General features: G+C 37.0%; 1 protein-coding gene across 1 annotated transcript in view; it reads right to left on the minus strand.

Moving 5' to 3' along the window:
* Positions 1–10,370, minus strand: part of erbb2 (erb-b2 receptor tyrosine kinase 2) — a 35,863-nt gene extending 25,493 nt beyond the window's left edge. The window contains exons 1-2 of the mRNA XM_084434512.1: positions 10,069–10,370; positions 276–427 (exon numbers count right to left, since the gene is read on the minus strand). Of these exons, the coding sequence (XP_084290638.1) occupies positions 276–427; positions 10,069–10,147 (231 nt within the window). The 5' untranslated portion in view covers positions 10,148–10,370. The remainder of the gene's footprint in view (positions 1–275; positions 428–10,068) is intronic.
* Between the last annotated feature and the right edge of the window lie 1,953 nt (positions 10,371–12,323).

Genomic DNA, 12,323 nt, shown 5'->3' on the forward strand with positions numbered 1-12,323 from the left:
AATGAAGAGCTACCCTAACACAGTCAAGTCAAGTCACCTTCATTTATATAGCGCTTTTAACAATATAGATTGTTTCAAAGCAGCTTTACAGTGATAATAGGAAATTAAAGTAACAGCGATTGATTTGGCTTTACAGCAGCTCTAGAATAAAGTTATTGTCCAGCTAAAGTTAGTTTTGATTGATTCACTTCCGTCGCAACGAACATTAGTTATTAATTTAGGGGCTACTAACATGACACTGTTCTAACACACACAAACACATGACAGTCCCGTACCTGCAAAAAGGAGAGGTCTGGAGTTCCCTGCAGATGTGTGATCTCCAGGTTACCATGAACAACTTGACAGCCCGTGTACAGCAGCCTGAGCATCTCATAATGATTCTCAAGACTGGAGGGTAAAGCCAGCTTCATGTCTGTCCCGAGACATACTGAAAAGTAAAACACAGACACACACATCAGCAGGACTGTATAAAATGATGTCATGAAGTTTCTGTGTGTATGTGATATGATTTTATCAAATGAAATGGTGAAATGCTCATGAAGTGACTCTCAGTGCAGAAATTCATGCGTTCATGTACTCATATAGTGACACCACAGGAGAATAAAGTTCAACACTTACTTCAGCAATAAAAAATAATTAAACATCTGTGTAAAGTCATTTTTGCTAATCGGTATGAATGAATTGGATCATCGCAGCAGCAAAGACATGTTAATAAAGTGAGATTAAATATATAAAGTATATTTGTATTATTCAACATATTTAATTATTGCAGGTTTGTGTAATATTCTGAGTCTGCATTTTACTGTTTTTATTCATTTTGAGGAATACTGAATCTGTTTCTTTGCAAGTGATATGAGTAAATGCACGCTCACATTTAGTCTAGAACAACAATAACCATCATGTTAACACAGAACACACAACGACTCTGCATCTTACTCACGATTCCTCTCGACATGGGGATAGGAGAGCTGCCAGTCAATAAATGGGAAAACAAAGTAACTTGCGATATTTATTTGAAAATGTACCTCAGATATTTTGGTGTAAATTTAAAAGTCATGCATTATTTTACTTGTTACTCAAGTAATCTCATTCCGTAACTCGCGTTACTTGTAATGTGTTTCCCCCAACACTGTTTATTGTTGCGTTATAAAGTTATAAACATTAGTAAGAAGGGTATGAATGTAAGAGAAGACCCCTCTCAAAACAATCTGCATGGCGCTCTTCGTGGCCATTGAAAAGATTCAGCAGTTGTTTCAGCTACGCACCGGCATGTTGCTATTTGAAAAACACATATCATACGCGGGCTAATACGCATTCATTTCACTTTACATGTATTATTCACATTGTCTTGTAGAGGAAAATAACACCTTAAAGACACATACATGATTTGTTTAATTTACAGTCATGACTACTGTCCTCCTGTCTTGGCTTTATCACACTGCTACTCTGTGCAGGAGACTGTAAATAGATGTGTTTGACACTCACTCTAAGTGTCCATGTCATGACAGAGAGTTTGCATGTGCAGCGCTGTACTGAGATTTGTGCATGTGTGTGTCAATTCACAGATGATTTATTGTAAATCATCATTCACAGATGATTTATTGTAAGTCACTATATTCAGTGCACTGTAAACTGCAGGCTAGCATTTAACAATAGACTGACAATAGACCAAAATCATTTCTATTACACCTCTACGAGTTCAATGAGCACACATATTTCATGTAGCCTTTTTGTTGATTTATTTATGTTTAAAGTCTGTTAATTCCAGTGGCCGCTCGCATAAGCTGCTTAAACTAGTTGTACAAGTTAGTCATCTAATTTTTTTCTTTAAGACTGGTCATAACGTTTTTAAGTCAGTTTATAAAAACACAGATTGGTCTCATTTGAATCTTACAAGTAAGACTGATTACTCCGTGGATAACTGCTGATCTTAACACAGTGGTTATGTTTATGCAACTGCGGCAAATGAAAATGTGCAAATAAGGGGGATTTTTTGGGGGATAAGCTATTGTATGAGACATTACTGAAAGAGCTGTTTTGTGTAGTAACATAAGTAACATGCTGATGGGACTGAGATTAAATAAGTCAATATTTCCTCCTGTTCACACTTCCTTTCCAAGTTCCCTTCCTCCTCTTTCATCATCCTAACATTCCCTCGTCTCTGTGCATGCGTGTGTGTGTGTGTGTGTATAGGGACCTTGAATTGAAAACAACTCTATTCGTCCATGTCTCTGGCAGGCTCTGTTCTCTTTCTCTCTCATTGTACTTCTGTTTCTACATAATCATTTTTTACTCCTACTCAAACTTATTTTAAACTGGTTGAAGTGTTATTATACACCACAAATGTTTCACCAATGACATCCAAACCAACAGGTTTACACACACGCACACGCATGCTCTGAGTACCTCTGCAACCCTCTACAATGCGAGCATATGTGACTAAATTTCACGAGAGACAACTAAAAAATGTCTTTAATTAGCCCATGGCTAAATTGTACGATTACAGTTGCCTGTAATTGAGTTAGAGGCCAAAAATAAGTTTAGCACAGATATAATTTCACGAGTTTCACACAAATAATCAGATTAAAAGAAGTATGCGTATTTGGCGTGCTGTCCGAGATGTCTAAGAGATGGCTCCGAGCTCGGTATTTTGGCCTGAACCCAGAGTACTCCCCTCGTATCCCTCCCTGGCTCTGACAGAAAACAGACAAGAGTGAGGAGTCAGGGTGGCGGAGGGATGCTGAAAACTGTCATGGAACATAGGTCAGCAACGTATATGTAGGACTCCTCTCGTGCTGATTGGATAAATCATTTGAACGTGAACCTCCCGAAACGTTAATAAAACATCATCTCATTGCCTGCTTCATTGCACGCGCACTCACCGTGACAGAAAGAGAGAGCAGATGCAGGGCTCGTTGACAGAACTGTCAGACCGGAAATATTATTATTGTAACAATTAACTGTATTTAAGAAAGTAAAATGATAATTTAATTTACAATACTTGTGTGTTATTTTGGTGAAAAACATTAGAGCACTCAAATATGACACTCAACCGTACTTGTTTGGCGTGAAAATTGGTTCTCGCTCATTGGTTCTTGTGTGTCAAGCAATTGTAATTTTTGGATGAACTGTGCCTTTAATAACAGGTACTCCAATCAAATTTAAGTAAAATTCCTAACTGATGAAAAGATTAATGTGAAAATGAATTTTAATGATGAAATAGAATACGGCTTTCTAGCATTAATATTAGGCTACTATAGCAACATTTTAGTTAAGGACAGTCTGTTTCACAAAGTCACATATTGATTGGCACATTTGACAACGAACTTCCCACGCCATGAAGAATGCAGCTCTACCAAGTAGGCTAAAGGTATGTTGAAATATTGTTTTCAAGTTTAGAGGACGTAGTTAATTGATTTTTTTTTCTCTGTATTGTTATTGTTTGTCACCGGTTGCAGTTCTGGCTGTTCTAACTAACCATAAAAATATGCATCGGTTAGTGTTAGTGAAGCACCGTGTTTTATAGTTAATAATTAATTGGTAATAAGTAAATAATTAATTACTTTTGGTGGTGGTGGTGGTGGTAGCATGGTAACTTTCTGTATTCATGGTAAAGCCACTGAAATTGTGTATCTAAGACATATTTATATCTGGTGGTCAAAAACATGGTTATTTCATGGATATCAATAAGTAGAATTTTCTAATATGGCAATTTTACTTTTTGTTTTATGTAGCAATATTATTAAATTCTCTACCATCTGTATTTACTCAGTAGTTTACAGTCTGAAAAAACCCTTAACTGGGGGTACTTTGCATTATGGCATCACCCCCTCTTCAGTGCTCTGCAAGCTGAACCTCATTGGTTCTTGCACGTCAAGCAAGCATGTCTATGTACGTTCGCTGAACGGTGTTCAATGTGAATAAAAGCCTAAATTAAATCTGTTTGTCATAAAGCGTTTGGCATAGGGTGAACTATGCCTTTAATAACAGGTACTCCAATCAAATTTCACTCAAATTCTGCTTACAATGTTGTGTTTGTGGTGAAATGTATATTTTGGAGAATCACATTTTTATTTATTCTGTGCTTTAAAACATGCAGTAACAAACCGACATAGTAAGCGATGTATGTAATAGCAAAACAAGAGCTCATATAGACACATTCCTTGTCATTGGAAACTTATTGTGTCACACAGTGTAAGATCTGCTCTTGGTCTCTACGACAACAACACAAGAGAGACAGACTGAATTTAAATCAGTGCTCTTTACCTGTGCAGTGAGTAAATTCACCACACCTACTCTTGGTGTGCGGCCAGACAGGAAGTAGAGTGTGTACTTCACAAGCGTGTAGCCGTGTACTCAATAGGTTTTCAGCTGCCAAATTCTTTTAACCGCTGCTGTCACGGAGACTGATCTCACAGACAACAACAACAATACAGAAAACAGAGTGCAAGCTGACATTTACAGCGACCAAAGATCAACTGCTGTCTACTAGGTCATGACCTTGGTTATAATAAGAGAAACACCAAAAATCTTCCCAAGACAACCATTCCGACCCTTTATCACTGCCCACAAGAACAGGGTATCCAAACGGGGTATTATCACTTTGACCGTGTCCTCTGGGCATTGACCTCAAGTACCGCTGAATGGACAAGCAGTATTTGCATCAAAATCGATAACACTTTCAATAACACAGCGATGACAAAAACACTCAACTAAAGGGAACGTTTAAGTGCACAATGACAAATGAATTCAATATGTGAACCAAGGGCATAAACAAAATAGTTTCAGGTGTTGATCACTAATATAGTGTATAATACTGTATGCAAAAATACATTTTCCTTATTCGTTCAAATACACATGTAACAGCTTTTTTACAGAACATATCAGTGCTTTTCTACATGCATATTCTACTCTTGCACATAGTCAGTCACACAACAAACAAGAATTACTCAACCGACAGGAAGAACAGGATTTGGACGAGACCTTGTGTCTCTGTGTTTGTGAAGCGTGTATCACTCCGTTCTGACACACTGCTAACACGCATACCAAAATACTGATGGGATGCACGTATGCGTATGCTGAACTAATGCATGCGAGCATTTCTGATGAGATAATGACCTTGAACATGCTTTACATATAGAAGCTTTCCTGCAGGTAATCTAACACAATGTACACCACACAACAACAGCCTGCTTGCACGACAGTTGATGAGTGCAGTAATCAGTTTGGCTAGTTCTATCTAGGTTTGGATTTAGAGCCTCTACAGAGACCATAGCTGTGATTGTAAATACATCAAAAACATTATTTACAGCAACTTTTTTATTTATTCTTTAAGACCCTTTTTGCGCCGTTTGACATTGTCAGATGTCTTTTTTTGATATGCATCAAGGAATTTATTCAGTAAATGTGTTTCCATCGTTTTTTATGCAATTTTTGCATTTTGGCGTGTCCATCCAGCATTTTTAGTCATTTTCATTGTGTTTTGAGACTTGGGTTACATCTACGTTAATCCGGATACATTCGAAAACAGCGTTTTCGTATTGAAATGCTTTCCGTCACACTAGCGTTTTTAAGTGGTTTTCCAAAAGTTTCTCGTCCACACTGAAACGTCAGAAAATGCGCATGCGTAAGCCCTGATAAAAGCTCACTAGATGATACACACGGAGCAAAAAGATCTCACGTAATTCTTTCGGCAGTATCATTTTATTTAGCAAGATATCTCACCATTCACTGATGTGTCCAGGTCGCACTCACTCACCATTATATGTTTGGTCTTAAACGCAACTGCTCTCATGTTTTGCCGCAGGACAGCAAATGTGAGTAAATGATCTGTCATCTTTGCAGGACTGCGATATGAAGAGTTTACAAAGTAACATATTTTAGCAACTGTGTGAAAGTGAACAGCGCATAACAGACACAATACCTGTATAAACATGAAAACCGCGTTTTCAAATTTATACACTTTGGACAGCGTTTTCAAAAAGCTTTGTTTTCGTTCATAAAAACGCAGTCTCATTAGCCTGGCTAACGTCAGACCAAGTCTCATTTGAGACTTGGTCTGGGAACCACGTGTTCATTTTCTCGTATTTGAGGCGTGGTTTACGAATGCCCAGAGCCGTTTATTGGGCGCTATGAATGTCTATCAAATGCGCCTGTACGTAGCTCATTGCCAATCGCTTCAATTATACCAGATGACGTATGTAGAGTGACAGAAATTCGACGAGGAAAAAGACGATGGGTCAGAGATTTATTTGTACACGATGGCGTTTAGCGAATATTACCGTTTGTGCAAGATAAACATGAGGGTAGAAGGTAACGTCGAGTCTGATGCCATGTTGGATCCATAGATATAAACAAACTGCTTCGGTGTCGTCATCGTCTTGCTGCTCCCTCCCCGTTCTGTGATTGGTTCCCTTTTTCAGGGGAAAATCTGGTCCATGGTGTCCAGGCTGCCTAGCAGCCTGAATAAAATCGCGCTGCGAGCAAGGCAGCATGGGGAAACCCAGGCTACAGTCTCATTGTGGATGGAAGGCCAAAAAGAAGCATTTTCAAATGAAAACGTATTAGTGTGGACAAGGCCTTGGAATGTAGGACACAAATTAAATGAACTACTTTGATGACACTCTTATGGAGCTTTTCTGCTATTTTTGGAGCTTAACAGCATTTTAATTACCATTCACTTTCATTGTATAGGAAAAAAAAGAGCAGCACAAACATTCTGCTAAACATATATTTTTCTGTTCCTTAGAAGAAAAAAGTCAAATCTATTTGAAACAACATGAGAAATTAAATGATGACAGAATTGTCATTTTAGGAAGAAATCATTTCTTTAAGACGTATCTCGAAATTGTATGCTATCTAAAACGGTGGGGGAAACAGAACCTAAGACAAAAATATAGCCTATAAAAGCATGACAATCACAAGACAAACTACTTCAGAAAATCAGTAATGTTCCATCTTTGCCATGTCAGTGAACAGTGAACAGTGCAAAAAAACACATGCTGATACTCTTTTCCAGTTTTATCATCCTTAATATTGAAGTGTTCATTTATCGTGACGTAACCCTTAACAAAACTCACAGACTTGTGTTTCATCGAAACACAGACAAGAAAATTTCCTCCTGGCTCTAATGAGTTACAAATCTGACTGCTAAGGCCCGTTCACACCTTCACAAGAACAACTATAACGATATATAAGCGCACACCAACTGACAATGTGTTGTTTATTATAAGTGAGCTGCAGTTATGATATCAGAATGTCTGTGTCATTGACGTCTCTATTATTGTAGAATTACAACGATTATTAAAACCTTACAGTTATTGTCATCGTCCTTGGTGTGAAAGGGCCTTTTCTCAGATAATAAGTGTTAAAGATAAAGATCCTGCAGACCAGTAAACGTGTGGTGACACTTTCAGCTAACAGCATTGCTAAAAGCCCCATTACAGGTTCTGAAACACTCAACAATGAAACACGTAAAGCATATCTAAGACAGCTCTGTACACCCGCAACAACTGATAACAAGGACAAGCCCACCGAGCACAGCAGTGAACCAACTCTTAATTTAGCAACTGCACACACAACATGTAATTATGCATATGCAGAATCAGATGGCAAAAGTTTGACAGGGACAGGTTTTGCTAAATTTTGAGAATTGGAGATGTGGTCACATTAGAAAAGGTCCCATGACAACAATGTCCCATGCAAATGTCCCAATGCCATTGTTTATGGATTCTACTTGTCAACAAGACTGAATGCTTCTTGCAGGCTGTTGACAATCTGAGCACCTCAAGGATGTTTAACCCTTTAAAGCCTGACATATGAAAGAATAGTCAGAAAAATCTTTTTTTTTTTATGAAACCGTTTATCAAAAATATTGAAAAAATCGTTAAAAAATTTGATTTTTGAGTATAATATTTGCTACCCGAGGCCTTTGTGGCTCATTCAGTATAATGAGAATATGGAGAGAAAAAAAGAAGTTTTATTCAGAGGACCAAACTGAGAAAAAATATGCACTTTGTTGCAGTTGCTGATATTTATATAGCTAGAAAGTACGATGAAATTAGCAAATGAATGTAAATAAATGAGATCGTATAACAGACTTAAAATGCATATAAATATCAGTTGTCACTCTCTCTCTCTCTCTATATATATATATATAAATGCTTAGTTTTATGATCAAAGCTCATAAAATCTAAAAGTTTTTAAGATCAAAACTCTGTATGGTGGGGGGCAAAAATATATAATGCAATGTAATAAAATGATAATTGAGAGATTATCAAAAACCAGATTTAAAAAAAAAAAAGAATGATGTATGTATAATCAAGTAACTAACAACTAAGTAATCAAATAACTAAGTTGCTTTAGTCCATATCTTAAAATATCTAAAAATATTACTAACAATTTAAAAGTTTTTATTGTTCTGTTTACTTTATAAAAATTTCACAGCAAAAAAAAAAAAACGTGTACCATGACCTGGTTTTTTTTTTTTTTTTTTTTTTTCTAAAAGGCACAACAAAACTTTTTTCAGCAAAGTCATTGATTATGTCGACAATTTAAATGCCTTAGATACATGATCAAATCTAACTGAAATGCAGAAACACATTTGTTTTGTTAAATGTGTAATCAGAAGCTGACAGTTACACAGAACTTTAAAGTAAACGACCTTTGGAATAACTTTCAGCGAGCAGGAAGAAGAGTTTATGATTTCCTAAGAAAATATGAATTCTTCCACCACTGAGTGCATGTACAGTACACACAGAGAAATTAAAAGAAATTCAATGTGTAGATATAGGTTAAAAAAAAACAATAATGGTTTATGACAGTGGTATTTCTGTGTTATGCGGAGAATGAGAACTACAAAGTTTAAACTGGTATTAAACCTCCCATCAATTCAGTTTTGTACACAATTTGTGTTAATCTCTGTGAGATTGCTGAATCCATTGTTTTACGGTCTGATGTATACTGGCCTTCTCTGTCATGTCATCTGTAGGCTACTATAATAATAACATGCACAAAAAAGTAAAAACAAATTAAATACCATGGCTCTACTTTGGTGTCTAGGACATGTTTTATATCAATACCATGGTTTTAAGCATGTATCATGGCAATACCATATAATTTTTCACTTATAGTCCTATGTATATGGTTATTACAACCATGGATATCAAAGTAGCCTACAATAGTAATACTATCTCAAATTACCATTGTACCATGGTACTACCACTGTACATCTGTGTCTGCTACTACTATTTATTGATTAATTGATATTTTTATTATTGATATTAGCAGCAGGCCATCATCATTATGATGTTGTTTTCATGTGTTCATGACCCAATTGATTGCTTTTGTATTATTACCTATTGTTAAAATAATAACTTGTGTGTCATTGTCATTATCATGTTGTTGTTCTGTGACTATGACCCATTTAATTGTTATTAATTATATTTTTACAAATGTTGTTTCGTATTAGCCTACATTTTGGTTAACAGGAGGGTGTCATTAATATTTCATAAATTCAAGATTTAAAAAAAAAACAAACATTTATTTTAGTTTTTGTATATTAGTTTAATTTTAAGATAAGGAGCCCATTAAACTCATGAACTCTTGGCTGTCAGGTTTCAGCGCTATTGTCATGCAAAAGTTGCAAATCAAGTTTGTGCGACATACTTTCACCTACGACTAATGCGAGAACAGTACGAGAAAAAAACACCGACGGGATTTTTTTGTTGTTGTTGTTAAACTTATCCACTTTAAATAAGCCTAAATTAGTAAAATTAATACAAGTTTAAATTGTAAAGTTGTTTACTCTGGTAAAACAACAAATCAAATTCCACACTGAAAGCAAGCGACGAACAGTCGCGTGAAAATGCAGTGGGCCCCGCGCGCCGGTCGCGTCGCGTCGCGTCGCGTCTTGAGCAGTGGATATGGGGTGTCAACCGCTTGAGTAGCAGTTTCAACACAAGAATGTCCCCCGCTGCTGTTTGTTTGTTTGTGTTAAACTCTCTTTCTGCTCAGTAACTATAATATGGGAATTTGTGGATAGTTTGGGAATGTGTGGAGAGGACCCACCTTCTCTCCCTGTAGCGTCTGTAATTCCCAACAGCAGCAACAGGACCCAGACGAGCCCAAAACTTCCGTCCGCCTCCATCGATTAGTCCTCCATTAGTTAATAGTCCTCCAATTCATACCCAGATCTCGAATATGTTACACAGATCCACCTCGTGTAGTTTCGACGCTTTTAATATACCTGTTTTCTTTTCTTTGTTATTTCCCGAATACCAACAACTTCCTGGCAGAAGGGAGTGCGCCCGACTCTCCAGTCAGTGTGTGCATGTGTGCATGTGTGCGTGTGCCATAATACGCGCGCTCCCGCGGAGGAGTGGCAGTACAGATTGACTCCAGTCCAGCAGTTCAGCAGCTCTACTGACACATTCAGAATCAGTCACAATGAGCTTTATTGCCGAGTACGCTTACACAGAAGCTTCCAGTGCACAGACAGAATGACAGCGACAAGACAGATAATACAAATAGATATGTTAAAATACAAAATAAACAATAGACAATGTATGTTAAACAAATGCAAGGGAAGGTGAATAAAAAGCATGGTATGCTGAATAAATAGGCAATAAGTAAAAAAGAGTGTTATGTATTGCACATGTCTATTGCCCAGTAGGGGCATTTAACTGTTCATGAGGTCCTGAGGAAAGAAACCTTTCTTGTGCCTGGCTTGTGATCTGTAGGGGTCTGTGAGGGGTCCAGGGTGATTTTGCCAGACCTTTAACTTACTCTGGATGAGTAAAGTTCTTGGAGAGTGGGAGGGGGTGTACCAATGATTTTCCCAGCAGTCCGGACTATCCTCAGTTTAGTCTGAATTGGTTTGATTGGTTTGATTCATGCAGACTAATTATGGAGTCGGGATCAGTTTTAACAAGGCCATGGCAAGTGGTCATATTTTTTACTTGCCGACTTTAAATAAAAAGCATTATTGTTTTCAACAAAATTAGAACAATTATAAAACAATAAAATAAAATAAAAAACTTAAAATATAAAACACATCACATAAAATCCATCCAACAACACAAAATTTCCAGCCATTGTAAGCCCAAAATGTGCCAAGTCCTGCCAACCTGTCCTTAGGCAAATTTCAACATTAAATTCCCGTCCGAATGCATGTTAGTGTGTTACACAGCAGATGAGCCTCTTACAAAAAAAAAAAAAAAAAAAAATGATACTGAAATTTTAGAGATAGAATTCATACAAATATTTTAATTTAAGTCAGTTCTTGAATAAGGTGTTTGAAACCAACAACAACACATTTGTGTCAATGGACTTTTGACTTCAGTAAGCCTAATTGCATTTGTGACAACTTGCCCCACTTTGGTCAGTAGTCAGTTATGGCTAGCAACTAATTGTTTCTAATTAAAATTCTATAGGACACTGTCATTCAGATATCAGAAACTATTTGCTTCTGAGTAGTATCTATTACAATTTTATTAGTATGACTTTTTATTGAACTTCCACCACTTATAGTAATTACCAAAGAGTTATTTTTAATTATAGTAGACCAAAAGAATAAGCATTAGTATCTAATAAATAGTTACTGGAAAAACTGGAATGGTAATGTTCAGAGCCGGACAGTAACGGAGTACATTTACTTGAGTACAGTACTTAAGTACAATTTTGAGGGATCTGTACTTTACTCAAGTATCATTTTTGGGGAGTACTCATGACTTTACTCAAGTACATTTGAGAGGCAAATATTGTACTCTTTACTCCACTACATTTCTATCCATAACTATGAGTACCTGTTGCTTCTTCTTCTTCAAAAAAAAAAAAGGAACAAAGATCTCTCGGAACATCTCGGAAACCCTCAATTTGTTGTTTCCCTCTCAAATGTGATTGGATTGTGCAGGCGCCACTGATTGGGACAGCCTATCAGCAATCACCTCAGCTTTCCGCCAAAGTCAACTCCATGGTCAGATTTAGATAAGAGACGAAACAATGGATGAAGACGCAGCAGGTCCATCCCGGGAGTATTTTTTTTCCCAGGATGGTATAGGCAAGGCTGGATTAGTACCCCCAGGGGCCCCTGGGCACTGAAGCTCACTGAACCTCCCCTACCTGATAACCACACCCTCCAAAGGAACACACACACACACACACACACACGTCTATATTACTAACAGGGGACTATCGCTCTACACTGGCCAAGAGGGGACTAGTGTTTCTGGTCATTTTAAAGAAACAAAAATGACATACAAAATTTTCTTTTAAGGTCTTTTTTCTTAATATAACTTTAAAAATGCATTTTTTTATAAAAAAAA

Source organism: Rutilus rutilus, assembly GCF_951802725.1.
Source record: "Rutilus rutilus genome assembly, chromosome: 16".
NCBI lineage: Eukaryota > Metazoa > Chordata > Actinopteri > Cypriniformes > Leuciscidae > Rutilus > Rutilus rutilus.